Genomic DNA, 24,383 nt, shown 5'->3' with positions numbered 1-24,383 from the left:
GGCCAAAGGTGTGTGCTGATGGGTTTGCAGCTCACTGTGCTACTCTGTTCCTGTGGGGAGGGGCGTTATGGTATTCTGAGCAAGGAGCAGACACCAGATTGAGTCTCGCCAAGGCCATAAATAAATGGGGAACTACTTCCTGCTACTGGGCACCTACTGACTACAGGCTGGCCCTCTAAACACTCTAAACCACCAGTTCTCCTAGATACTGGGAGAGAGTTCTACAGCCTCTGGGTGCTGGCAAGTGGAGGGTTGGTTCACAGGCGCTTACGAAGCTTACATTCGAGCCGTTCTTAACTGTGGCCTGGCTCGATGGAGCCTCTGTGACACACACGTGCGCTTCGTTCGGGCGGGGTCAAATTGGGCGTGTGTTGTACTTCAAGCAAGAAAACGGCTGTCATCTCGTTTTCGTCCACTTGAAGAGCAGTTTCAAATCACTGGCTGCCCCGCAGGATTAGCAAATGTTTTATTGACTGTGAATGCAGCGCAAGACCGTATTTGGTGCAGCTTGCCCCGAGCCTGTGAGCAGGAGGCATTGTGCAACGTGGGGAAGATGGGCATTCTTCCTACAAGGGCCACTCCTCCAACACGCACAGGATATCTCACCCTCTCGCACTGCCTCTGGCTGCCTCTCGTGTGGCCTTGGCCTTAATCCAGAAGGAGACTCCTGGCTTGGCTATGTCTAATAGCCTAGAGAAATTTGGCTCAAAATGCAACATGCCCAAGAGCTGATTTTAACGCTCCCAAGCACGTTACATTTCCCTCACTTTATCCTTCTCTTCCTGGAAGTTTATTTATTTCGAGGGTAAAGTGTCATTCAGCGTGTTGGCAGAGAAGCCCGGGAGCTCACCTGCATCTCACCTCTAGGTGAGCAGGGCCTGAGCCCCTCAACCTCCGTGCACACGTTGCAAAAGGTGTAAGGTGCCTGGCTCAAGAGGGATGACAGATGGAGAAGACCGACTTGACAGTCTATTTATTAAGATGGTCAAGGTAATTGTACTTTAGAAAATGATACCTCTTAAAGTCCAGTAAATAACACTATTATGTCTAAAACCAGCAGCTGCTTCATTCCTGGTAATAGAACTCTATTTTAAATTAAAAAAACACCTAAACTGGGTTGGATACTCTATAGTTAATAATACTATAATTTATTAAGTCCTGTCAGGCAGAGGTATTCTAATCTCAGCCAAAATATGTCCAAATGGAACTCAATACTTTTTTTGTTTTGTTTTGTTTTGAGGGAATGGAGAAGGAGCGGCAAGGCTTTAAGTCTCTTAAGAGCCATTGAACGATTCAAACGGCTGCTCCCAGATTTTGCTGTTTCTCAGTCTTCTGTTGTGTTCTCATTTGGGTCAGGTTGGAAGTTTTAGAAGTCTTGCTGAAATAAGTAGAAAATCACTGCAAAGCTCAAAGGAAATGGGATGGGTTTTAGAGGGCGGGGTGTCAGCTTTTCCAAACCATAAGACCTTCTAGTCCCAGTTGGAGATGCTGGCCCGGGCTGGGTGCTCCCCCGACTTTTGTTAATGAAATACAGCGGATGTAGAATGATCTGGTTTTATGCCTCTTTTCCTTTCCCCTCTGATTTTTTTTTCCTTTTTATTTCCTTCCTCATCAAACTTTCCAGAAAGCATTTTTATCTTACATTCTCCATACTGGTAATCACATACCTTCACACATACACACACGCATACACATACACACACACACAGTCAGTCACTGCCATCTACTGCTCCCTAGTCATCAATCCCAGAGGCCACAGTCAGCCCCTCCCTGTCCCCGGGTGCAGATGGCACTGTTTGGCACTGAGTGTGGAATTGGCATCTCCGGATCGTTGCTTCCTGTGTGACCTAAGCAACGAGCCCTCTCTTTTCCAACTACATTTTAGCCCTCAAGTGGGAGCCTTAAAGTCGAGGCCCCGGTTCCAGATTTGGAGATGGTTCTGAAACCGGATATCTCCATGCAATCACGCCTGGGACTCGGGGGAAGGAAGGTGAGGATCAGGGGATTTTCAGCCCTCTTAACCTGATCGCCTTGGTCCTTGGACTATATTCCTTCTGGAATCTCTGACTAGCTTTAAACATTCTCTCAGGACACTAATACTGCATTCGTGTTGTGTTATATATATATATATATATATATATATATATATATATATATAGCAAGGAAATGTAAAATACTTATACCAGACGAGTGGTACGAGGAACCTGAGAAATTCTACAAAGAGAGAAATGCAGTCTTCTTCTGGGTATAAACATTTCAAAGAGATCACTAGTCATGTCTGCTGTTGGTTTGTTTTCTCAATGAGAAAACTACTCATTTAAGACACCCATATTTGCAGCCACTCTCAGGTGGCTGAGGCTCAGCCTCTGAGAGTCTCTGTGCTGCCAGTTCCATGGGGCTTGTGCACACCAGGAAGGCACTGTGTGGTATGTCCATTGTTCTTTGTTATTTGCCTGTTTACCTGCCGCTCTCACGGAATTGAACAATTCTAAATGCATTTCGGATCTCAGGCAGTACTGTTTTGATGGACCCTGTCCTTTCTCTTCCTTCTGATCCCCCGTCCTCCTGTCCCCTCCTTTTTCCCTCTGGTTAGCAGTCAAGTGTTGCAACCTCGGTGAGAAGAACCTATCTGTGCCCTGGAGAATTCTGAACAGGAGGAAGGTCTTACAGTCTAGGAAGGGCAAAGGTGATGTTAGCCGTCTCCCCTTCTGGGCTGGGCTGGGCTGGGCGTGGTGATATTCAGTTACACAGCTGCAGTCATGGGGTTCTTCTGCCTGGGATCCTGGGCTCGGTAGGGGTACTGGTCCGGGCTGCCCCCTCGGGGCCCTGGTCTACCCATTTCCTGATAGGCTGGCACTCTGGGGTGCTGAGGAGGGGAAGGCGGGACATCTTGTCGGAAGGGTCCTTTATGCTGGGGGGCTGGTGGAGGAGGGTAGTACTGAGGATACCGGAGGTCTGCAAGCCTCAGATCCGGGGGACGTGGGTAGCTCCCTTTGGGAGGATGCACGGGATGAGCCCCTGGGTAATACGGGAGCTCCCTTTCTTTGTAGAGCCCTCGAGGTGTGGCCGTCAGATAGTCTATAGGATCAGCTGGTCCTCCCCTGGAAAGAGAAGAACAGACACATATCAGTAGCTGCTAAGGGAGCTGCCCGACCGAAGACCCCATTCCTCAGCCTCCTGCATAGTTTGGCGTGGTCATTGACTAGGCCTGGCCCATGGGATGTGAACAGAAGTGGTGTGTGCCCTTAAAGAGAAGAGAGGGAATCTTCTTCTTCCCCTCTCCCCTTCCTGTTGGCCATCGGAGTGGCCGTTTTTAACTACAAGGAGAAAGCCTCATGCTGAGGAAGGTAGAGCAACGAGAGGGCAAGGGCCTGAGTCCTTGTACCATGGAGCCACCATGGAGCCACCATGTTAGCCAGGACTGCTTATACTCAGAAGGCTGCATGAGGGACAAAAATACTTCTTTCTGGTTTGTACCATTGCGTGTTGGCCTTTAGCATAGCAGCCAAGCTCGTTTTCTAAACAGGGGCGCACTTTGGCTCCCTTACAGCTAGGATCATTGGACCTGCCCCCTTCTCTGCCCCCCTGAAGCCTGTCATGGGTAGTGGGAGAAATGTGCAGGTTATTCAGAGTTACACAGTTCCCTGGGGCTGTACTCATCTCTAGGTCTGTGGGGGTGCTGTGGGGGTCCATGACATGGACCATAGTCATGGTCTAACTCCGGTTAGCTTCTGGGCCACCCCTATGTGCTCTCCCCTCTCTACAGTTCCTAGAAAAAGTCATGAGTCAGAGCTGGGGATTATCCACGTAGCGCCTTGATAGAAAGCAATTCTACCACGAAGTCAAGAAGTACCAGTAGCAGAGTGGGAAAAGCCAAACCAGCTGTAAGTTGCATTGTGTAATGAGTAGGCACACAGAAAGGTCCAGGGCAACAATAAACACTAACAGAAAGTGACCCTGTCTGGATCTCTCTACTAAGACAACAAGCATCTTCTGTTCCATTTGCTACAACAGAAGCAATACGTCTCTAAACAGCGTACAGATGACTGCATCTTATCTAGCCTGGGGTTAAACAGATGAGTTCTGTTTGCAGCTCTTAAAATCCCATAAACCTTCTGTGCACGTACTCACCACCACCATCACCAGATCCTTCCCACATTCTACTACTCTCCCTGTGATAATTTTTTGAAGGAAAAAAAAAGCAACAATAATAATTAATGAAAATCTCTTCGATGTCAGAGTACAAATTGGTAGAACACTTGGAAGAAATGACAGAGCTAGAAGAATACGGCGTCTGTGGTTAATCAAGCACTGTCAGTGAGGGTCGAAATCACCCTGTGATCTGCGGAATCTGATGTTAAAACAGCTCTGTAAGTTCCCCAAATCAATGAAGGGTTGATGAGCTCCAAGTGTGGGTGCGTGTGGAAAGCAGCGTGTGAAGACATTCATAAGGATGAACAATAGAACTCTCGCTCTACTGTTTTATGTCTTAATTTGGCTATACGTAATAATGAAAGATCCTTCAGCTTGGGGTAATCTAGTTAGAGTTTTCAGATAAAAAAATTAAATTGTTTGTGTACAAGCTATTATAGCATCAACTGCTATTATTCAGCGCAGTTTGCTTTGCTCTATTTTAAATTGCCCATGACAAATAGAGCACAAATGCATAATCTGTCACTCCAGCCCTGGGAAATAGAGGATCAGGGTTACATCTCCCCTTTCCTTTACAATTTTATCTCTGATTTAGAAAACTTCCAGCATTCGCTAGATCTTTTGTCATAAAATATTGTAAGCACCAACACCACCCCCCCCCCGCCCCCACCGCCTCTCTCATTTCTATTTCCTTTTGGTTCATGCTGGAGATTTCTGAAACACTTAAAAAAAAAAATCCTTAACCTGTGCTTTCTCTTGAAATCTACTGAAGCTATTTCTCTGCATGAAGTGAAACATGTGGTTTTTCTGCACTCATTTTAAGCCCTTGGGATAAATCACTGACATTTGTAACACACAAACATTATCTGCCTTAAAATGAACATACAACCCATGCTCCCTCTGGACCCTCTTAGTGGGAATGTTTCCTGTTTAAAATGGAAAGAGAGAAAGGAGGGATTCCAGGCCTTGGACGTTTAGGGTCCTGTTCTTTCCCTGGAGATTTCTCTCCTTTAAAACAGGACATTATAAAAGACAGGCACACCTTGTTGGTTTTTTTTTATTTATTTTTTTATTTTTGGAGAGACAACCCAGATCAAGTGGTGACGGGGCAGAAGCCACCCTGAATGTGCTGTGACAGCACAGGCTGTGTGCTTGTGGTGGGGGTGGGGCGGGAACAGTCATCTCCTCTCCCACACCTCACCCCTGCGACTCGTCCACTCTCATAGCAAGGGGCAGGCAGGCTTCCCCCGGGCAGATGGGAAAGAACTCAAGAGTTTTGGGGTTCCGTATCCCTTTCTCTGAGGGGAGGTTTTACGGCTGGGGGTTTGCTTACATGTGGCAGAAACCAAGTGAGGTAGCTGCTCTTTGTCAAGAAATGAAATCATGGAAACTGTCTTTTCCCGTAGAACTCATCAAAACGGTTATTGTTTTTGATTTTTCATAGAGAAGAAAAACAATGAGCTGGCCTATAAAAACACTGTTTAAGGTTCAAAGCGTGCTAGAGGACTTTTTCTTTCTTTGATGGGGGGGATGCTGCTGTTGTTTATAATAACTTTTTGCTCAAAACTGGGCATTTCTTACAGACTTTTGCCAGAACAACTTCTAAGTGCTGGTGAGAATTGTCTGTACCTCTGTGCACACGCAGGTTGACACAGACACAGCCACACACATGAAAAGAAAATAAAAAAGCCCTCCTCGTTGCCTTGATAGCATAAAAAAAGAAGAAGAAAGAGCTGAAATTTTAGCTCTGTTGATCTTGAATTTCCCTTTCTTGGTTTCTTTATTTGGGTGAAATTTAGTGTTTGTAGGAAAGCGCAAAAGCCGATCCATTCTAAGAAATGCTATCAGAGTGACTGATGTTGCATGTTGGGAACCAACCCTGAGAAATCCAGGGGCAGCCTCCTCTGGAGACTGATGAAAACAAGGACCCACATAGCAAATGTATCTCTACTTCATGACCCCTCATTTTTCAGGTGACCTCCTGAGTTTTATTTGGATGTGTTATTAGCTTTCATAAATAACACTTTCAATTGAAAATTTCACTCTGGAACCATCTTTGCCTAAGGAAGGAAAAAGTCTATATTTGCTTTCTGTATAATAGAACTCTTTGGGGAAGTTATCACGGAAATATCTATATTTATCTTTTTCTTTACTAATATATATTTTTTTTAATTTTAATTTGAGAGAGGGCCTACAAGTGAGGGAGAGGGGCAGAGGGAGGGAGGGGGGAGAGAGAGAGGGAGGGAAGGGGGGAGGAAGGGAAAGAGAGAGAGAGAGAGAGAGAGAGAGAGAGAGAGAATCTCAAGCAGGCTCCATGCTCAGTGCAGACTCAGAGCCTGTTGACAGGCTCAATCCCACGACCCTGGGATCATGACCTGAGCTGAAATCAAGAATCAGATGCTCAACCGACCGAGTCACCCAGGCGCCCTGAAAATATCTATATTTTTAAAATGTCAATGATTTTTTCCCACATTTTTCACTGTTCACTTTTTTTCCTATTTTATTCTTGATTAGGCTCATTTCTTTTTTTTTTATTTTTTTAAATATTTTTATTTATTTTTGAGACAGAGAGAGACAGAGCATGAGCAGGGGAGGGGCAGAGAGATTGGGAGACACAGAATCCGAAGCAGGCTCCAGGCTCTGAGCTGTCAGCACAGAGCCCGATGTGGGGCTTGAACTCACGGACTGTGAGATCGTGACCTGAGCCGAAGTCGGACGCTTAACCAACTGAGCCACCCAGGCGCCCCTAGGCTCATTTCTGGAGGCCAAAAGAGTCAGCTTTTTCCTGGAGGACTCACAGTTATGCAGTTTCCAATCCCACAGATGCAGATGCTAACCTTTAAGCTGAAGCATCACAAGGCTGTATGGTGTTGATATGGGAAGAAGGAGTAACGATCCCTTACTTTACATGAGGTTTGTCTCTTTTTGCCATCTCAGTATGTCACTATTCTTCATTAAGGAAAACAGGGGCTGAAAATCAGAGGCTGAGCAAGTCAGAGAGCCAGCCCCTGGGTACCAACAGTCTTCACTCTACGGAAAGACATAAGGCATGCTCCAATATTTGCTAAGATAATCCTGTGTGGGGAGAGGGCTCAGTATGGGATAAATCAAGTCACTGGCAAAACCTCATACCTAGGAATGGCGTGGCTATATTTCCTGGAATAGATGAAGGGGCATGAGCAATTTTGAGCCCTCCCATCTGCCCGTGCTCTCCCTACTCCTCCTTTTCTCAACTGCAAAGAAAATCTCTTTTTCCTGCACTCACCCCAGTAGGTCATTCTCACCTTACATGGGTGAAAGACTTGTTATATACCGGACTAGAGCACAAGCATCTTGAAGGAACTGAGTCTCGTATATCTGGTGATCTCCCTCTGAGCTGGGCACATGGCTTTATGTATCTAGGCTCATAAATAAATGTACGTTGAATTTGTTAAGGAGAGTTTAAAGAGAAAACCCACAAACAAGCACGATAACCATACAGGGTCAGAGGTGTATGTAAGGTGTGGAAATAAGTCAGTGGGTAGAAAAATAAAAGGAAGTGATGGACTCTCATTGACAGCCAGAGTTTGGCAATGGTTGAGATACGACTGGTCTCTATTTTTTCCTGTTTTATTGAGAAATAATCGACATACATCACTGTACAAGTTTAAGATGCACAGCCTGACGGTTTGATTTACAAATATGTGAAGTTATTACCACAAGTTTTAGCTAACATCCATCTTCTCATATTGATATGATAAAAAGAAAAGAAAGAAGAAAAGAAAAAAGGGAAAAAATTCTCCTTGTGATAAGAACTCTTAGGATTTACACTCTTAACAGCTTTCCTATATACCATATGGCAGTGTTAGCTACAGTCATCATGCTGTGCATTACATGTGTATTACATGGTCTCTAATTTTTAAAGGAGGAAGGAGGGAGGGAGAAAAAGATGGTGGGCTGAAAAAAAGTGTTGGATTGGGTCCAACATGGAATAGGTATAAACTTTATCAGGGCATGGGTTAGTATATTTGTCTTGTTTTCCAAGAACAAAAGTATACTCTGTTGTCTTGTATCATACTTGAAACATAGTATGTGCTTAATAAACCTTGGGCTCACATTTAATTGCCTTGACTCACCAGTGAGGTCAATATGATCAACTAGTACAGGTTAAGTGTATTTATTCAAAAATCTTTCATGGATTGTTTTTATTATTATCCAGCAAGGAGATTTTCTTTGTTTTTGTTATAAACACAATAATCTAAGAACACTGCAATGTGTACATTTAAAAATGCAGTATACAGGGTCTCAAAGGCCTTAGGAGGGTAATGTCAAAGGTGAAAATCAAGTGTAATCACCACAGTTTCAAGTACCTGGCCTTGAGGATTGATGAACATGAACCAGAGGTACAGGTGATGTCCAGGCCCCATCTGTCACAGTACTTCCCAACCTTTTCTTGACTGGAACACACATGATGGATGACTTTCATATAAGCCACTAGAGCCCAAGAGAGGCAGAAGCTAGGCTTATGCAAACTTCCTTACCACCTGTGGGAACACAACGCCCTTCCCTCCCACTCAAGAAAGAACAGGGGATTTAAGAACAATGGGAGCAACATTATGAAAGGAGAAAACTCAAATCTGTTGTAATTTATTAAAATAAGTTATTTGCAACCTTCAGTTCAAGTATCAGTAACAAATCCTTGCAATACAGAGCTGATCATAATTCGCCTACGTGACTCAATGCTGAGCTCAAGAACCATCGCTGTCTCTCATCTGATGAGCTTCTTTTAGGAGAAGAAAGGACAGGTGAAGTTGAAGAAGGACAGGGGAGAAACAACTCAGATTGAGACCCACTGGTGACTCGAAGAGAGTTTGCTTTGAGAAGGGATAAGTCCAGCAGGCACAAAAAGTGTGAAAGTCATAAAGAAATTATGAGAAAAGGTGAATACCACCTTAGGCATCAGCATCAGCTTTCTCACTTGAGGAAAAACTTCCAAAAGGCAGATTCTTGTTCCTCTTATTTTCTGTAAAATACCATGTGTGCTATTAGCAGCCAACACAAAGACAATTTCGTAACTTGCAAGGTAGCCTTTATGGATTTCCTTTTTTGGTAATAATGGACTGTGACCAAATTTGGGGTTCAGATGGGAGGAAGCAACATGATGTAAAACTCCCGGTGCTAAGAGAGGTACTTGTACCCCTTAGCAGAAAGCTGACATCTGGCAAAGCCATACTACTCTGAAGCATGCCACGCATGGGTTATTTAGCGGCTGATCTGACGCCGATGCTTTGTTCTGTAGTTCTTCTACAAATATGGCAAAGCTAAAAGAAGATCAGCACAAACTAATACATTTGTAGGCGCTTGAGCCGCCCGTGTTATGTAGACAGAGATGCTTTTAGTCTGTGTTTGGAATTCCTTCGGTGTCAGGTTTCCAGTTACCAGGACTTCACCCGTCATTCAGGCATGAATGTGGTTGGCCAGGATTAGCAGAGCCCTCTGCAAGGTATATTACATGGCTTTGATTTTTGCAGATTTTGCAGAATCATAAAATATAAGGATCATTTGATGGCTTGTGTTATAGAAATGATTTTGGGAAAAAAATCTCCCTTTCATCACTCACATTTCCCGTTGCGATATGAAGAGAGGGCTCTTACTCTTTGTTAAGAACTCGAGTGGGAAGAGATTGATCAGTAGATGTTTTTGGCCCTTGTTGACACCAAGGAAATGTTTGGAAAGAAAATGAAGGTAGAATGATAATGACTTAGTGCTCGGAAGACATTTCTACAACACTTCAAGACAGTAACTTCGATCGCCTGCATTTAATTCCTTTTTTAGTGTTTTTCAGCAATGGCCCCCCCAGACACGAATTTAGTTATTAACAAATAGCATGTGCCAGCCACAAAGATGGGATCTGATGTAACCCTTTAGCAGATATTATCTGGGGAAGGGTCCTTACCCATGTTTCATCGTATCAGATGGTGGGAGGTATTCCCTAAAAATGGTCCTGCCAAACTAATGTCCTTTATGAGGGTGTGAGGCTTCTGGTGGGTGCAGAGGACAATTAGGAGGGGCTGCATGAAAGCGTATAAGGAGAAGGAATCCCATGGAAAGCTAGAACTTGCGAGTGGCCGCAAACAAAGTCATGAACTCCATCTGAAGGATAGCTGCCTACAATCACCCTGTGGTGTTTTTAGCCACAGAAGAGGTTTCTTTAAAGAGAATGGCAACCAAAGGAACAAATCATCATAACTTGTTAGGCCACTAAAATCATCTCTCTCTCTTTCTATTGTAACAGCGGTCTCAGAATTTCAATGCCTAAACACCGAGGATTTCATCCAATTGTCACGCAAGAGACAACGGTTCAATTTCAAGGTCAGACTGGGAGGGCCGACAGGTTCAACAGTGTAGGGTCCTGAATTCTAAAGACAATTTCTCCTGCCCCTTAGGAGAAGCACTACATAGTTTCTTGTCCGAGGTTACTGCCTGGAGACAGGACATTCTAGGAGAAAAACACGTCGTTCGTGAGAGCTGCTTTTTCTTGATCAATTTAGATTATATGTATTTTTAGAGTCATACATACAATTTTTGGATAAGATACTCATGTATCTTATCCAAAGATATTCAGATATTCATGTCACTGCCACATCTTTACCTGCCCCTGTTCCTCTGCCATTAAGTTCTAAAGCTCGGGCAATAAGGAGATTTGGGTATAAACTACCTTCAGTCTTAGATCATCAGAATCCCTCTTCAGGAAGGGTACTTAAATACTTCCGTGATCGTGTTGTGTGTGTTTGGGTCAGGAAGAGCTTCTCTATCATTTCACTGAGACCTGAGAGAATCCTGCCACCACAGTTCTCCTATTCTGCAATTTAGAAGCAGAAATATAAGCGCTGAGAGGAGCTACCACCCTTCATGAGCTCAGGAATAGCTTCAGAAGAAGCCTCATTTAGAACTTCAGAGATATGAAACACATGAAGCACTTTCCCGAGGGCCTACAGCAGGCCATTTTCTCCCCATTAATGCTTGTTCCTTACAGCAACTCTACAAGGTAGGTACTATTATTGTTTCTGGTTTGCAGGCGAGGAAACTAAAGAACAGAGAGGTTAAGTAACTTGACCTAAGTCACACGGGAAGTAGCAGGGTCTAGATTCAAGCCCAGGCAGACCGACCTAGAGGCAACATGCTTAACCACTAACCTAGACCATTCACCCTCTAATCTTTCTTTCTTCTCACTGTTCACCATGTGCCCAGTCGAGGCAGGTAAGAAAGAATCACAGATATTTTGCTGACATGGCTGGGGAACAGTGGGTGAGTGAGAAGTCGTTCAGAGCAGAGAAGCTGTTTGGAACCTGGTTGTGGAGGGGACCAGAATACCAGGGGTATTGTGGGGAGCATTAGGAGTGTGATTTTCATTCAGGGAGTGATGTGAATTACCTGTGGGATGGGTGGGATGCCTCCACTTGGAGGTTCCTTAGGCAGCCCAAATCTTACAGGTACAAAATTAAATCATTACCTCCCCCCCAAATCTGCTGCTCCTCCTGTGGTCCCTTTGGAGAATGATATGATCGACACAGCTACATCAGAAATGGTATAGGTCCTCCTCTCTGTCCTGCCCACTCCAGCCAGATATCGGGTTCTAGAAAGTGCTCTTTTGAGTATTCTTGGCTGTTTGTCCTCACTGGTCAGCCTTACTTTAAAAGCTCACACCGCCTTTTCAGTTAGGCTAGCAATCGTATATTAGGACTAGTGGATGGGCAGGCAAAGCTATGGGCCAGCTTCACAAAAGAGCAGTTCAACACTGTAAAGCCAGGAGAACGTGAATCCAAAGGACAGTTGGATTTTGTAACCAACTCTGAAGCAATTTTGATCGTATTGTACTTACTCTCACATGAAAACATGGCACCGTTTGTAAAGACAGGTGAATTCAGTTTTCTTCTGGGGACTGGGTACGCGTTTACATTTTTTGGATGTGATACTCTCAAATTGAAATCCTGACAACTACCAAGAAGTTTTGGCTTGTACCTGAATATAAGGTCTGCTGTCAGCCTTTTTATTTTTTTCCTCTCAAGATCAAGTAATCTTTTCTCCCAAAGTTATAAGACTGAGGCTTATATAACATATTTCATAAACCTCTGCGTTCACTTTCTGCCTTAAGAAATGAGCATGTTAGGGATGCCTGGGTGGCTCAGTTGGTTGGGCGTCCAGCTTCGGCTCAGGTCATGATCTCGTGGTCTGTGGGTTCGAGCCCGGCATCGGGTCCTGTGCTGACAGCTCAGAGCCTGGAACCTGCTTCGGATTCTGTGTCTCCCTCTCTCTCTCTGTTCCACCCCCTTCCCCACGCCCTGTGTGTGTGTGTCTCTCTCTCTCTCAAAAAATAAATAAAATTAAAACAAATAAAAAAGAAAGAAATGAGCATGTGAGTGTTAGTATTTAATTTATAAGGTAGTTGAGGAGACAAATGGACCAGGGACCATATAGAAATGAAGAGAGCTGGGTTCACTCTTGGGTAGGAAGAATTTGACATCAGCACCTCCACATACTGCCTTGATTCCATCTCCATACATGTTTCCTGTGAAAAGGGTTTTCCTCATCCTTCTCTCAACAGTGACATGAGCTTCTTGGTCCTACCCTCCACTGTGGGTGGGGGGCACACTGAAGGAGGTACAGCCTGGCCCCAGAGCTCCATTCAGGGGGAGTTTGGATTTTGGAAATGGACCCAGTCACCATCGTGCTTCGGTACATTTTGGAAATTTCTGGTATAACAGTCTCCCTGATGCCCCGCACCAAGGCAATGGGCCCATTCTCCAGTTTCCACCAGATAATAGATGGACGCGCTTTTGGCCTCTCCGTAGTAAATTTGATGTGGAGTTGAAGCGCCTCAGGACAATTTTCACCAAAGTCCGGAGGGTTGTTCGGGGGCTTCATCTCCTGTCTGTGCTAAGCAGGTTCCAAAGCCCCAGGCTGGTCCTGGTGGGCACGCAGGCGGCTCAGCTCTTGGCCCCACTTGGCCTGCCGGTCTGGAATCTAGCTCATTATTTGGCAGAGAGCTTTGGAGATAGCACCAGCATGACGGGTTCTATATAATATCACATTCTATTCAGCTTTCATTTTTGCAGATGAAATGGATTTATAGCACAAAGGTTCCTGAACTGTATTGTCGACATGATTTTCAACAAATAATAAAAGTTATTAGGAGAGTCTTAGGTGCCAGTGACTCGTGCTGAGCTTGCCCGTCTGGCCTTGGTCTCCTCCTCCTCTGATTGTTATGTGGCTGGTAAAGACTGGTTATTAGTGTCATTACACACCTTTTACTTCCAAATTCTCCTTTTATTGAAATCAGAGCATTCTTTGTTATTCCTCTTTCTGCCTTAGGACAGCCCGACTGTCAACCCCGCTTCTTTGGGTTCCATGCTTGCCTTTGATGCTGGTAAAATTGGGCAGCTAGCAAATCAAGGCTTATCATAGCTCCACCTGATTGGAGCTGCTGAATGACTCTGCTCTCATCATCATTCCGTCTTCATCATCATCATCATCTTCTTTTTGGTCTCCAGTGTTCTCGTATAGTTATTGTCCTGAGCCTTTACACAAGCCCCCTCCCGTGTCCCCGCCTCCGCTCCTTTTAGCGAACTAATACTTGGGTCCAGAGCCATTGATGAGTGCTTTTAAAAAAGACAGAGCAAGACAAGCTTTTATCGTGAGTGAGCGGCTTCAGATGTTATTTCATCCTACATTTGTTCTCTAACTCCCTGATTTATTGATTTATTCCTTGAGCAATTCGAAGAAAACTGTAAATTCGCCCTGGCTTCTATTTCTCTGCGTGCTGCCTTGCTCTCAGCCACATTTGGTGATAGCACATGTGCCAAAAGCAGTGATTCCCGCCTGTTTTATCGCATGCGTTCTATTATCAGCACGGCGGCAACCTGATTTCTTAAAATCAGTCACGGAGCTGAAGCTTTAATAATTTAAACAAAAGCTTACCATAGAAAAGCAAATATTTACATATTTGAGTCGTCTAATTGAAAGAAATCAATTAAAAGCAAATGCCGAAGTGATTTAAAACTAAAGAGCCATTACCAAATAAAATGTTATTTACCGTTTGCCCCCATGCCGGCTTGTTTGCAAACTTCAGGAGACATGGGAATCCAGGCTCTCCCTTTGCTGTTGTGGACCTGATGTGCCAGGCCCACCAGCCTTTTTGGAACTAGACCTCATGTGTCTGTGCGGGTGGGAGGCATTCTCAGGATGCGCTCTAGTGGGGAGAGCGTGGGGCTCAGAGAGAGAGGTTGGGCTTGGACTGAGCAAGGCACCGCAGGGAAATACGAACCAGGTGACTTGACTTTTCCTGAACCTCACTTGAGCTCGTAAGTGAAGTGGGGATAGCATGACGGCCTTTCTCCCCCCCTTGCAGGCACCGGGTAAGAAAGAACACACAGACCAATCAGACTGAGATACTCAATACTCGTTGAATTTGAAGTCACACTTGGTCAGTTTTAAAAGAAATAAAGCTGCGTCTTCCATATGGAGTTTAAATGGACTCCAAAGACCTAGAATGAGCAAGTAAACAAATTCATAAGCAAATCTGAAATTTTTTTTTTTTATTTAAAAAAAATTTTTTTTTTCAACGTTTATTTATTTTTGGGACAGAGAGAGACAGAGCATGAACGGGGGAGGGGCAGAGAGAGAGGGAGACACAGAATCAGAAGCAGGCTCCAGGCTCTGAGCCATCAGCCCAGAGCCTGACACAGGGCTCGAACTCCCGGACCGCGAGATCGTGACCTGGCTGAAGTCGGACGCTTAACCGACTGCACCACCCAGGCGCCCCTCAAATCTGAAATTTATGACTGAGTGCTAACGGACCCTGTGCGTCCTATTCTACGGAAATACGTGTCGACATAGGAAATCCTCTAACAGAGATTGCAACTTATATATAGGCCTATAGAATGAACACACACACACACACACACACACACATCCCACACATATTCATATATAGTCACTATATATGTTCAGTGTTCTTGTACAGCATATCCATCTATCTATCTCTGGTGAGAGAAAGAGAAAGAAAGAGTCTCACGTGATATTTTTTAAACATTTCCGCTAGTTGCTAACATTTGAACATTGAGGGCTTTCACATAAAAATTCATCTTTCCTGTTTTTCTTTAAACCCGGGCCTTGCCTTCCTTTAAGGCTATACTCAGTGGGAGCCACCCCCGGAGGCAGGGCTTAGTCCTCCTCAGAGTCCCCTCCTGCTTTGCTTCTGTCCTTGAACGCTCCCACCTGCCCTAGCTGTTAGGGCTGTAGCCCCTGCCCTGTGGGAATACATCCCCCCTCCCCACACCCCACCCGGGGTCTGCATGGCCACATTCAGGTCACGGCCTCCACTTTAGAGGTGCATGTTATCCAAATTCCCCGCTTTAAGGAGCATCCGTGTTCTGGGAAGCACACTGAAATTTCTATTACCATACCTGGTCCACCTGTAAATCTTGAAAAGGAAATTCTCTGTCAAGACCTCTGTGCAAGAGAGAGCTGCAGTGTGGAGAAGAGACCCCGGGTAGGAACTACAGAGACTGGCTCATATCCCAGGGGGTCTCAGACAAGTGATTTTACTTTCTGAGACCTTATCTTCAACTCTGTAAAATGAAGAGGTGGCCCCCAGTGAGTCACCGGGGGTTACAATTTCAGGACCCTTCCAGGAAACCACACAGGCTCCAGTCCAAATTGACCTTAGGTCACATTGCTGCATTTCAGCCTGACCTCTGCCTGTGACCCTGGCTAGAGCCAGGTCACTTATCTGTGCCTTGGTTTCTCCATCTGTAAAGTAATATGTGCTTTTCTTCTCACAGGAGAGCATTCAATGATATGAGTGAAAGCATACTGGAGGAAAGGTGGGGTAAAAAGAATCTAAGATCTTATATTACTCTGGGGTCTCAAAGGTTGTAGTTATGAAGGGAAGCCTGCTTTGCCTAATGGGGTTTCTGGATCGGAATTTGCGCTCCCCACGAGAGGCATTATGCGGATATTGTCCTGGCCAACAAGGCAATACTGTGCGAACTCTTGGCAGAGGAATACCAGACCTCAGGTAAAGAAAGGGGAGGTGCGTGCCCCTTCTGAAAACCTGGACTCTAACTTACCTCCTTGATCCACGCGTTTTATGAGGAAAGTCTGTAGTTAACTGTTATCAGGTGGTTGGGCAAGTTGATGAGGTGTGAACTAGCCCTTTAATTGTTTTGTTTACAACATACTTATCCCTCCCTAACATCTCATTGGGGAATTCTCTACTTAGTTGATTAAGTTAAGTGAGGTTTAGTGAACTACATTTTGGTAAAACCAGAAGCTGAAAAATACCTGCTGGATTTTAGTAATTTTACAGTCACTTGTAAGTAAGCGTGGAACCCACTCAGTGGAGGTTAAAAAAAAAAAAAAGTAGCAGCAGTAGCAGCAACAACAGCAATGGATTAAATTGTTAATTACCTTTACCACCACCATTTAAGATATAATAACCTGGAAAACCAAGATGGTGGAAAATAACGAAATTCAAACCCATTTGTTCCTCTTTGCATACTATTTCTGGTAGAAAGACATGGCTTCAGGGGAAAATTTCATTTGTTCAGGGATAGGCACTCAGAATTGCTTTTAGGACCCAAACGCTTACTTAAAAACGAATCCTCTTATCTTTCTTCTGTAGTTCTATATCTGGACAGACGAAACGCCTAATGTTAACCTAGCCCAGAGGGCCATCTTACGGGTCGGTAGGTAACAGTGCTACATGAACCCCCACATATCAAGCACCTCCGGAAAGGTATGAGCCTCAATATCTATCCTCTAGGATCGTACCAACCAGCTGAGCGGACAAAGAAACAGATGAAAGACAAGACAGGGCACATATGCTCAATGCTGAGGAAGTGCCATGCGGCGCCCGCCATAGCGGAGGGTTCTGATGAGTGGTTGCGTTGAAGGAATCTTGAAGGAGAGCTGGGTATGAGCAACAGAGAGAAGGGGACGGTGAGAGATGATGACCCTTTCTGATGACAGGATGCAGCTGAAAACTTGCAGGATACCGGGTAGAAACTTTCAGAGGCCAAGAACGTGCTCTTGTTTTTAAGTGTCAAGTCTTACATGTCCCAGCTATCATTTCTTCCTGATCCCTTATTTCTGAATCAGATGCCGACTGTAAACTTCTTGAGCACTGTCGGTAACGTTAGCGAAGTAAGTCATGATTGATTTAAGTTTCTATGGTAAGATTACATAAGATCACAGAAAATCTTTAACATAGCGCAGACTTTACGCTTGTATAGGAAGAGTTCTGCCTCTATGGAATTTATTTGTCTGCCAATAAACTGTGAGCTTCATAGTTGTAAGTACTATCACTGAGTTCATTGTTGACCTCCAGTGCCTGGCACATGGTAAACACTCACCGCAATATTTAGTAAACAAATGCTCTCTGGCAATTCCTGGTGTGGAGAAAAGAGTCCTCTTTTCTTTAAACTGAGTGAGACTTACACCTGCCGACTGAGGAAAAAACATGCCCGTTTGAGTTTCAGCCTTGTATCTTTCCCAGCCAGCAGCTGGCATCTTGCTCGTTGCCTGGTGACCAAGCACTCGTCTTGAGACCAGCTCCCGTAAATGGGTTTCTGTCGTGCTGGTGGCTCAGCCTCCCTAGGGTAAACAAGAGCACTGCTTCTGGAGTCAAAACTTCTGGGTTCAAGCTCTGCTCGGCCACTGGATTTGAGTGGGAAATGTCACTCATGTTCACTTTCTTTGCTGGAAAGTGGGGATTATAACGCCAGGCTCATAGGATTGTTGGGGGAAGATCAAACTAGAGACACGTGCAAAAGCCTGGTGTAACTGACAAAGCCCTACTCAGTTGTAAGGTATCATTAGAGTTGGTATTACCTCCTCTCTCTCTCCAGGCCTGAGGTTCTGCCCTACCCATTAAAATCCTTCAAGGAACGAGGTCCTGAATCTTAATGGCCACGGCTGGGTGTCTTCATCTGCTGCTGATTTCCTAATAACAGCAGAACCGTTGTCTTTGGTCTTTTACCATCTTTCAGGCTGTGCTCCTTTCTACCTTGAATTTTTGTCGAAATTCGTTAGACTTCCCGGTCTCTTCTGGCTTCAGTCGCCAGCCCTCTTCCCTTATCTCCTCTGTTGGGGCCTCTCCTGATCTCTTCTACCTCCAGAGATGTCTGTGTTCAGGTCTCAGCTAACTTCGAGCTGAGCAGCCCTGACCAGCAATACAGATTCTGCTCTGAGCATCAAGAGATGAAGTGGCCGGGGAGTTAGGTGCTTATGGTTCTGGGTTTTCACTCAGTGGAAATGTGGCTGTAGGAAAATTGCTTATCCTCTAAATATAGCCTCAGTTTCCTCATGTGTAAAATTGGAATAGCAAGGGTTACCTACCTCACTGACTAGTTGGGGGTTAAATTAGAATGTCTGTAAAGCACTTAGCATAGTACCTGGGCACGGAAAACAATTGATAAATGTTGGCTGTTGTTATTTTTCTCTCTGCTCCAACTTCTTATTGCTTATTCCCGATTCCATAATGTCTTGCATGTTTTTCTCCGTCTTCCAAATCCTCAAATATGTCCAGAGGCCTTTTTCGTCTCTAAAAATCTGCTTCCTCCAGATGGAAATGAGGCAAGTTATCACCACTTTCCCAAAACTTATGGACTATGTTCATTTAAAGAAAGATACAAAATACACTGAAATATATACTCTCTAAACAGTTGTTCTTTTTTGTGTAGTCCTGGTTATATCCTTTATGTCTAATTGCTAACTTATTAGTGAGTCCACATTGATGCCGCCTCTTGGGAAAGTGCTGGAGGACTTGGACTGGGGGCTGTACACATCTCTGAGAAAGACAAACACAACAGCATGTGCAAGCTATAAAGTGAGTTGTAGACACATGCACCCAAACCCAAAGGAAGTTGGGCAGCAGCCAAAAGACCATCAAGCATGGTCTTGAAAGAGACATAATATCCTCCCTCTCTCTCGTCTTTTTCTTTAATATCAGACTATCTGGATGGATGAAACACTGGATTATATTTACTTGAGGAGTCATGCCTGAAGCCTGTGGGTTAGAGGACAATGAGATCCAGAAGCAGAAAATGGTTTGCTGCATTGGTCTGATGGATAATTTTTTAAGGGGTTAGCCCTCCTACTTTTTATGAGTGTGTAACAAGAGCTTCTACTTTTCTCTTTCATCCTTGATTCTACCTTTCCTTCTTCCCTTGTCACCTGAGTTGGGACAGTGCAAAGGTGCTATTTTTCCTGCCAACTGTCTGTCCCTTCTTATCCTGGTGATAGTATTCTGTTCCTTCGGGAATTGTCCCACGCCCACTCCCAGTCCATGTGGTTCAGGTGGAGACACTCTACCCATGACTCCAGACGTGGCATGTAACTTAGGCTTGCCCATCGGAACAGTCCACCCCATTATTAACAGTGATAGTATAACAGAGATTATTAACAGTGATAATCTATGGTTAAATACATAACCTGATCTCAGCAACCTGGGACATGGCGCTAACACAGAAGAAAGCAGAGTCAAGAGATGGGGAGAAGGACACCAGCTACTGATGGCAGCCTGAGTTCCCAGGTAGCTGCACCTGAAGATAAGTCCACCCTTGGACTTTTTTGGTTATATTTGCCGGTAGATTTTTGTTCCATATTGAATATAGAGAAGTATCTGAATACTTGATATAGAGGGAGACCAATGACTAATAATGTTTAACTAATAATGTTATTTGTGTGTGGTGGAGAGTACCTAATGGCATAAACACAAGTTCTACAGGATAGCATACTTAGGAAGGGCAGATGGCCATTCACTTTAGAAACCACCTGGGGAGGGAAAAGCTTCCTTGTAGCTCATGTTGCCTCAGTCTGGCACAGTTCCCAACATCTCCAGAGTGGAGAAGGTGAAAGGTAAAAGGTCTAGAATAATTCCCTCTTTAAACTGCAATAAAGAGGGTGTTAGGTACGGAAAGAGAAAAGATACGCAGTGTGGGAAGGTACCTGATGAGTTTCTGGTCGTGGCCAAACTTCCTCTAGGCTTCGATGCCTGCGACTAACTCCATGTGCAATTAGGTTAGTCTATTTCTGAGAAAGTGAATAATCCCAAACTCTCGTCCTCTACCAATTATCCAGTAGGTGACAACAGTGACAGTGTGCAAGTAATTAGCAATTAGTTGTATAAATCTAACACACGCCAGGAAAATTCCTGCCTGCTCAGACCCAAGGGGGTAAATAAAAAGGGAGATACCCAAACGACTTCCCCATTGTCTCCTTTTTGACCTGCTCCTCTTCCTTCCAGCCACAGAAACACAGTTTTTATTAGTTCCTCATCTCTGTCCATGTCTCTGTTCACATACACCATGGGAGAGAGAACTGGACCTGGAGTTGCTTTGGAAAAGGAGGTCTGGAGACTTTGGCGAGATTGTAATCTTACCCTATGGCATATTGGTCTTATGAAAAGACTGATAAGACTCACGACGTTCATTTGATTGGCAAACAGACTATTCCAGTGCCTGAGAATATGGAAACCTGTTTTTCAGGAGTAGCACGAGACAGCCAGACTAGCTTGGGTCCACTCCTGGGCCTTGGAAAGTGTGGTAGGTAGGAGCCAGGCATCCCAGGCATCTCCATCTCTGAGAGTTGGAGTTTGCTAGGGACAAGCAAGGGAAGAACTCCGGAGAGCTTGAGCTCTGCCATGACCTGACAGTAAAGCCCAGGTAAAAATGGGCCTCTCTTTTCACTCCCTCCCCCGCCACCGACACATTTACCGAGATATAATTTACATACAAGAAATGTGACCCCTTAAGCGTTCAGTTCCATGAGGCTTTACAAATGTACACATCTGAACCACCATCAGAACCAAGGATATGTGTGGCTCTTTATTTTACTTTGCTCAACTGCTCCTTTTTCTTTACCAACTCTTAAACTGAGCAGTCCGCAATTCCACAGAAGAAAGAAAGAAAATCCCACACTTGAAAAATTCATTACTTGTCTGGAAAAACTCCAATCACTCATGTCTGATAAAAATTGCTGAATGTATTAAAATAAAATCAAGGTCTGGATGGGTAACAAAAATGAGAAATTTGAGTTTTGAAAAGAATTCTCTGGGATAGATAAGCCATTCAAAACCGAAACTTGGAAAAACGTGCTATGTCATCTCAATCACAATTATTCTGTTGCTTTAGCAGAAAACTTTCACTTAATGACAAAAACACAAATTACTGAAAAAGAATTGGCTTTCAGTGAAAGAATTCTCCTGACTCAATTAGAAAGCCCACAAAATTTAATACAAGGGGAGATATCCACTTAAACTCAATATGGTTGAAAATGGAGAACCGTCCTTCCTGACACCTTCACGGTCAAGTATCTGGAATGTTCCCCCTAAGCTGCAAATTCTTTCCTGTGTTTTTGCCTTCCCTTTTTTTTTTTCCTGCCTTAAAATTTAGTTGAATGACTACTATGTACCAGGTACTATGTAGTGCTGATACATTGGTGACAAGGCAGGACCCTGCCCATAAGGAGCCTGTGGCCTTTGCTTTCTGTATGCTTTTTTTTTATATGAAATTTATTGTCAAATTGGTTTCCAAACAATACCCAGTGCTCATCCCAACAGGTGCCCTCCTCAATGCCCATCACCCACTTTCCCCTCCCTCCCACCCCCCATCAACCCTCAGTTTATTCTCAGTTTTTAAGAGTCTCTTATGGTTTGCCTCCTTCCCTCTCTGTAACTTTTTTTCCCCTTCCCCTCCCCCATGGTCTTCTGTTAAGTTTCTCAGGATCCACGTAAGACTGAAAATATATGGTATGTGTCTTTCTTTGTATGACTTATTTCACTTAGCATAACACTATCTAATTCCATCCACGTTGCTACAAAGGGCCAGATTACATTCTTTCTCATTGCCAAGTAGTATTCCATTGTATATATAAACCACAACTTCTTTATCCATTCATCAGTTGATGGACATTTAGGCTCTTTCCATACTTTGGCTATTGTTGAAAGTGCTGCTATAAACATTGGGGTACAAGTGCCCCTATGCCTCAGCACTCCTGTATCCCTTGGGTAAATTCCTAGCAGGGCTCTTGCTGGGCCATAGGGTAGATCTATTTTTAATTTTTTGAGGAACCTCCACACTGTTTTCCAGAGTGGCTGCACCAGTTTGCATTCCCACCAACAGTGCAAGAGCGTTCTCATTTCTCCACATCCTCTCCAGCATCTATAGTCTCCTGATTTGTTCATTTTAGCCACTCTGACTGGTTTTGATTTGTATTTCCCTGATGAGGCGTGACGTTGAGCATCTTTTCATGTGCCTGTTTGCCATCTGGATGTCTTCTTTAGAGAAGTGTCTATTCATGTCTTCTGCCCATTTCTTCACTGGATTATTTGTTTTTCAGGTGTGGAGTTTGATGAGTTCTTTATAGATTTTGGATACTAGTCCTTGTCCGATATGTTATTTGCAAATATCTTTTCCCATTCTGTCGGTTGCCTTTTAGTTTTGTTGATTGTTTCCTTTGCAGCGCAGAGGCTTTTTATCTTGATGAGTTCCTAATAGTTCATTTTTGCTTTTAATTCCCTTGCCTTTGGAGATGTGTCAAGTAAGAAACTGCTGCAGCTGAGGTCAGGGAGGTTTTTTTCCTGCTTTCTCCTCTAGGGTTTTGATGGTTTCATAGTGTTGGAAGTTCTAGCATCAGCAATCAGACAACAAAAGGAAATCAAAGGCATCAAAATTGGCAAAGATGAAGTCAAGCTTTCACTTTTTGCAGATGACATGATATTATACATGGAAAATCCGATAGACTCCACCAAAAGTCTGCTAGAACTGATACACGAATTCAGCAAAGTCACAGGATACAAAATCAATGTACAGAAATCAGTTGCATTCTCATACACTAATAATGAAGCAACAGAAAGACAAATATAGAAACTGATCCCATTCACAATTGCACCAAGAATCATAAAATACCTAGGAATAAACCTAACCAAGATGCTTTCTGTATCGTAAATCCATTCCCATGTTCAGCCCACTTCTGGTCAGTCTGTTGCTCTTTGCAAAGCATGGCTAGACGTGGGAAACTGGGAAAAGAGGGGCAGAGAAAGGGAAAAGAAAATATAGCATCATAACTATTTTCCATGTGGTGAAGACTAGGAATTCTATTTATTTTCCCACCATTTGTCATGGGTAGGGTTTCATGGTAGAAACAGATTCTAAAAATCCAAATAAATGGAAAAGCATTTCCCCAAGACTAACCCAGTACCTGAGCATTTGCTTAAAACACAGAACTCTCTCTCAGCAGCTGTATCTACTTTAGGGGAAGAGAGAGGTTAAAGTCAATGCCAGTACAACGAGGTACCAGAGGCTTCCAATGATTGCTGCATTTCTTACATGTCAGAAATTTGGAGAAGAAATTATACTGTTTCTGATGGCTGTGGTATTACTATTCAGAACATTGGACTAGTGGTTTAGATATATAGTATATAGATAGCATGATAGTCATCATCAAATCTAAATCTGGTTATATTCTAGGGATGATGGCAAAAACTTTTCTATTAATAGCTTGTTCATGGAAACACCAAGAAGTAAAACCAATCTAGACCACAAATATAATTGTGGTTTATAAAAAAAAAATGAAACACTTGGTAAGAACAGACATTTACTTCTTGACCAGTGACTTCTGTGAACTTTCAAGATGCAATGACTCATTCAGAAACCACCACTGGTTCCGTGAGACCTGTGATTTCTATATTAGCATCTTAGACTAGACTCCACAGGGCACTTGATCGTAATATAGGTCTTCTGGTCAACTGTGGTTATGATTGTGGCTCCTGAGGCACACCAATGTAAGATTTTCTTCTTGAGACCAAAGGATGTATTGCTGTAGAAGCTCACTGTGGTTGGCTTCTTGGAAGAAAGGTTGAAGAAAAATGTAATATAGCTTGTTATCAGAAATTTGAAATAGATGAAGGGCACATCCTTATAACTGCTACTATATTTGGTTCTTTCTTAGGATTTCCATTTCTCTGATTACATTTCCCATCTGTTCTTCTGTGTGGTCTACTTTATCCACTAGAGCTCTTAGCGTATTAATCATAATTGTTTTAAATTCTGAGTCTGATAATTTCTAACATCCTTGCCTGGGCAGGTTCTGTTTGCTCTCTCTCTTCAAATTATGATTTTTTGTTTTGTTTTCTGTCTTTTTTTTTCCCCTTTTAGTATGCCTTGTAGTTTTTTTCCTGCTAGCCAGAC

At 43.8% G+C, this 24,383-nt stretch overlaps 1 protein-coding gene across 3 annotated transcripts in view; it reads right to left on the bottom strand.

Moving 5' to 3' along the window:
* Positions 1-1,113: 1,113 nt before the first annotated feature.
* The window catches only part of PARD3B (par-3 family cell polarity regulator beta), a 1,009,985-nt gene continuing 986,715 nt past the window's right edge, over positions 1,114-24,383 (bottom strand). For all 3 annotated transcript variants that reach the window (XM_086719408.1, XM_025934777.2, XM_086719411.1), the window contains one exon: positions 1,114-3,101. In XM_086719408.1, coding sequence (XP_086575534.1) covers positions 2,744-3,101 — 358 coding nt within the window. In that variant the 3' untranslated portion in view covers positions 1,114-2,743. The remainder of the gene's footprint in view (positions 3,102-24,383) is intronic.

This window comes from Puma concolor, chromosome C1 (genome assembly GCF_028749965.1).
Source record: "Puma concolor isolate L17-30 chromosome C1, mPumCon1.1.hap2, whole genome shotgun sequence".
NCBI lineage: Eukaryota > Metazoa > Chordata > Mammalia > Carnivora > Felidae > Puma > Puma concolor.
Note: the sequence above shows the minus strand (reverse complement) of the source record. Positions and strands in the feature narration are given on the sequence as shown.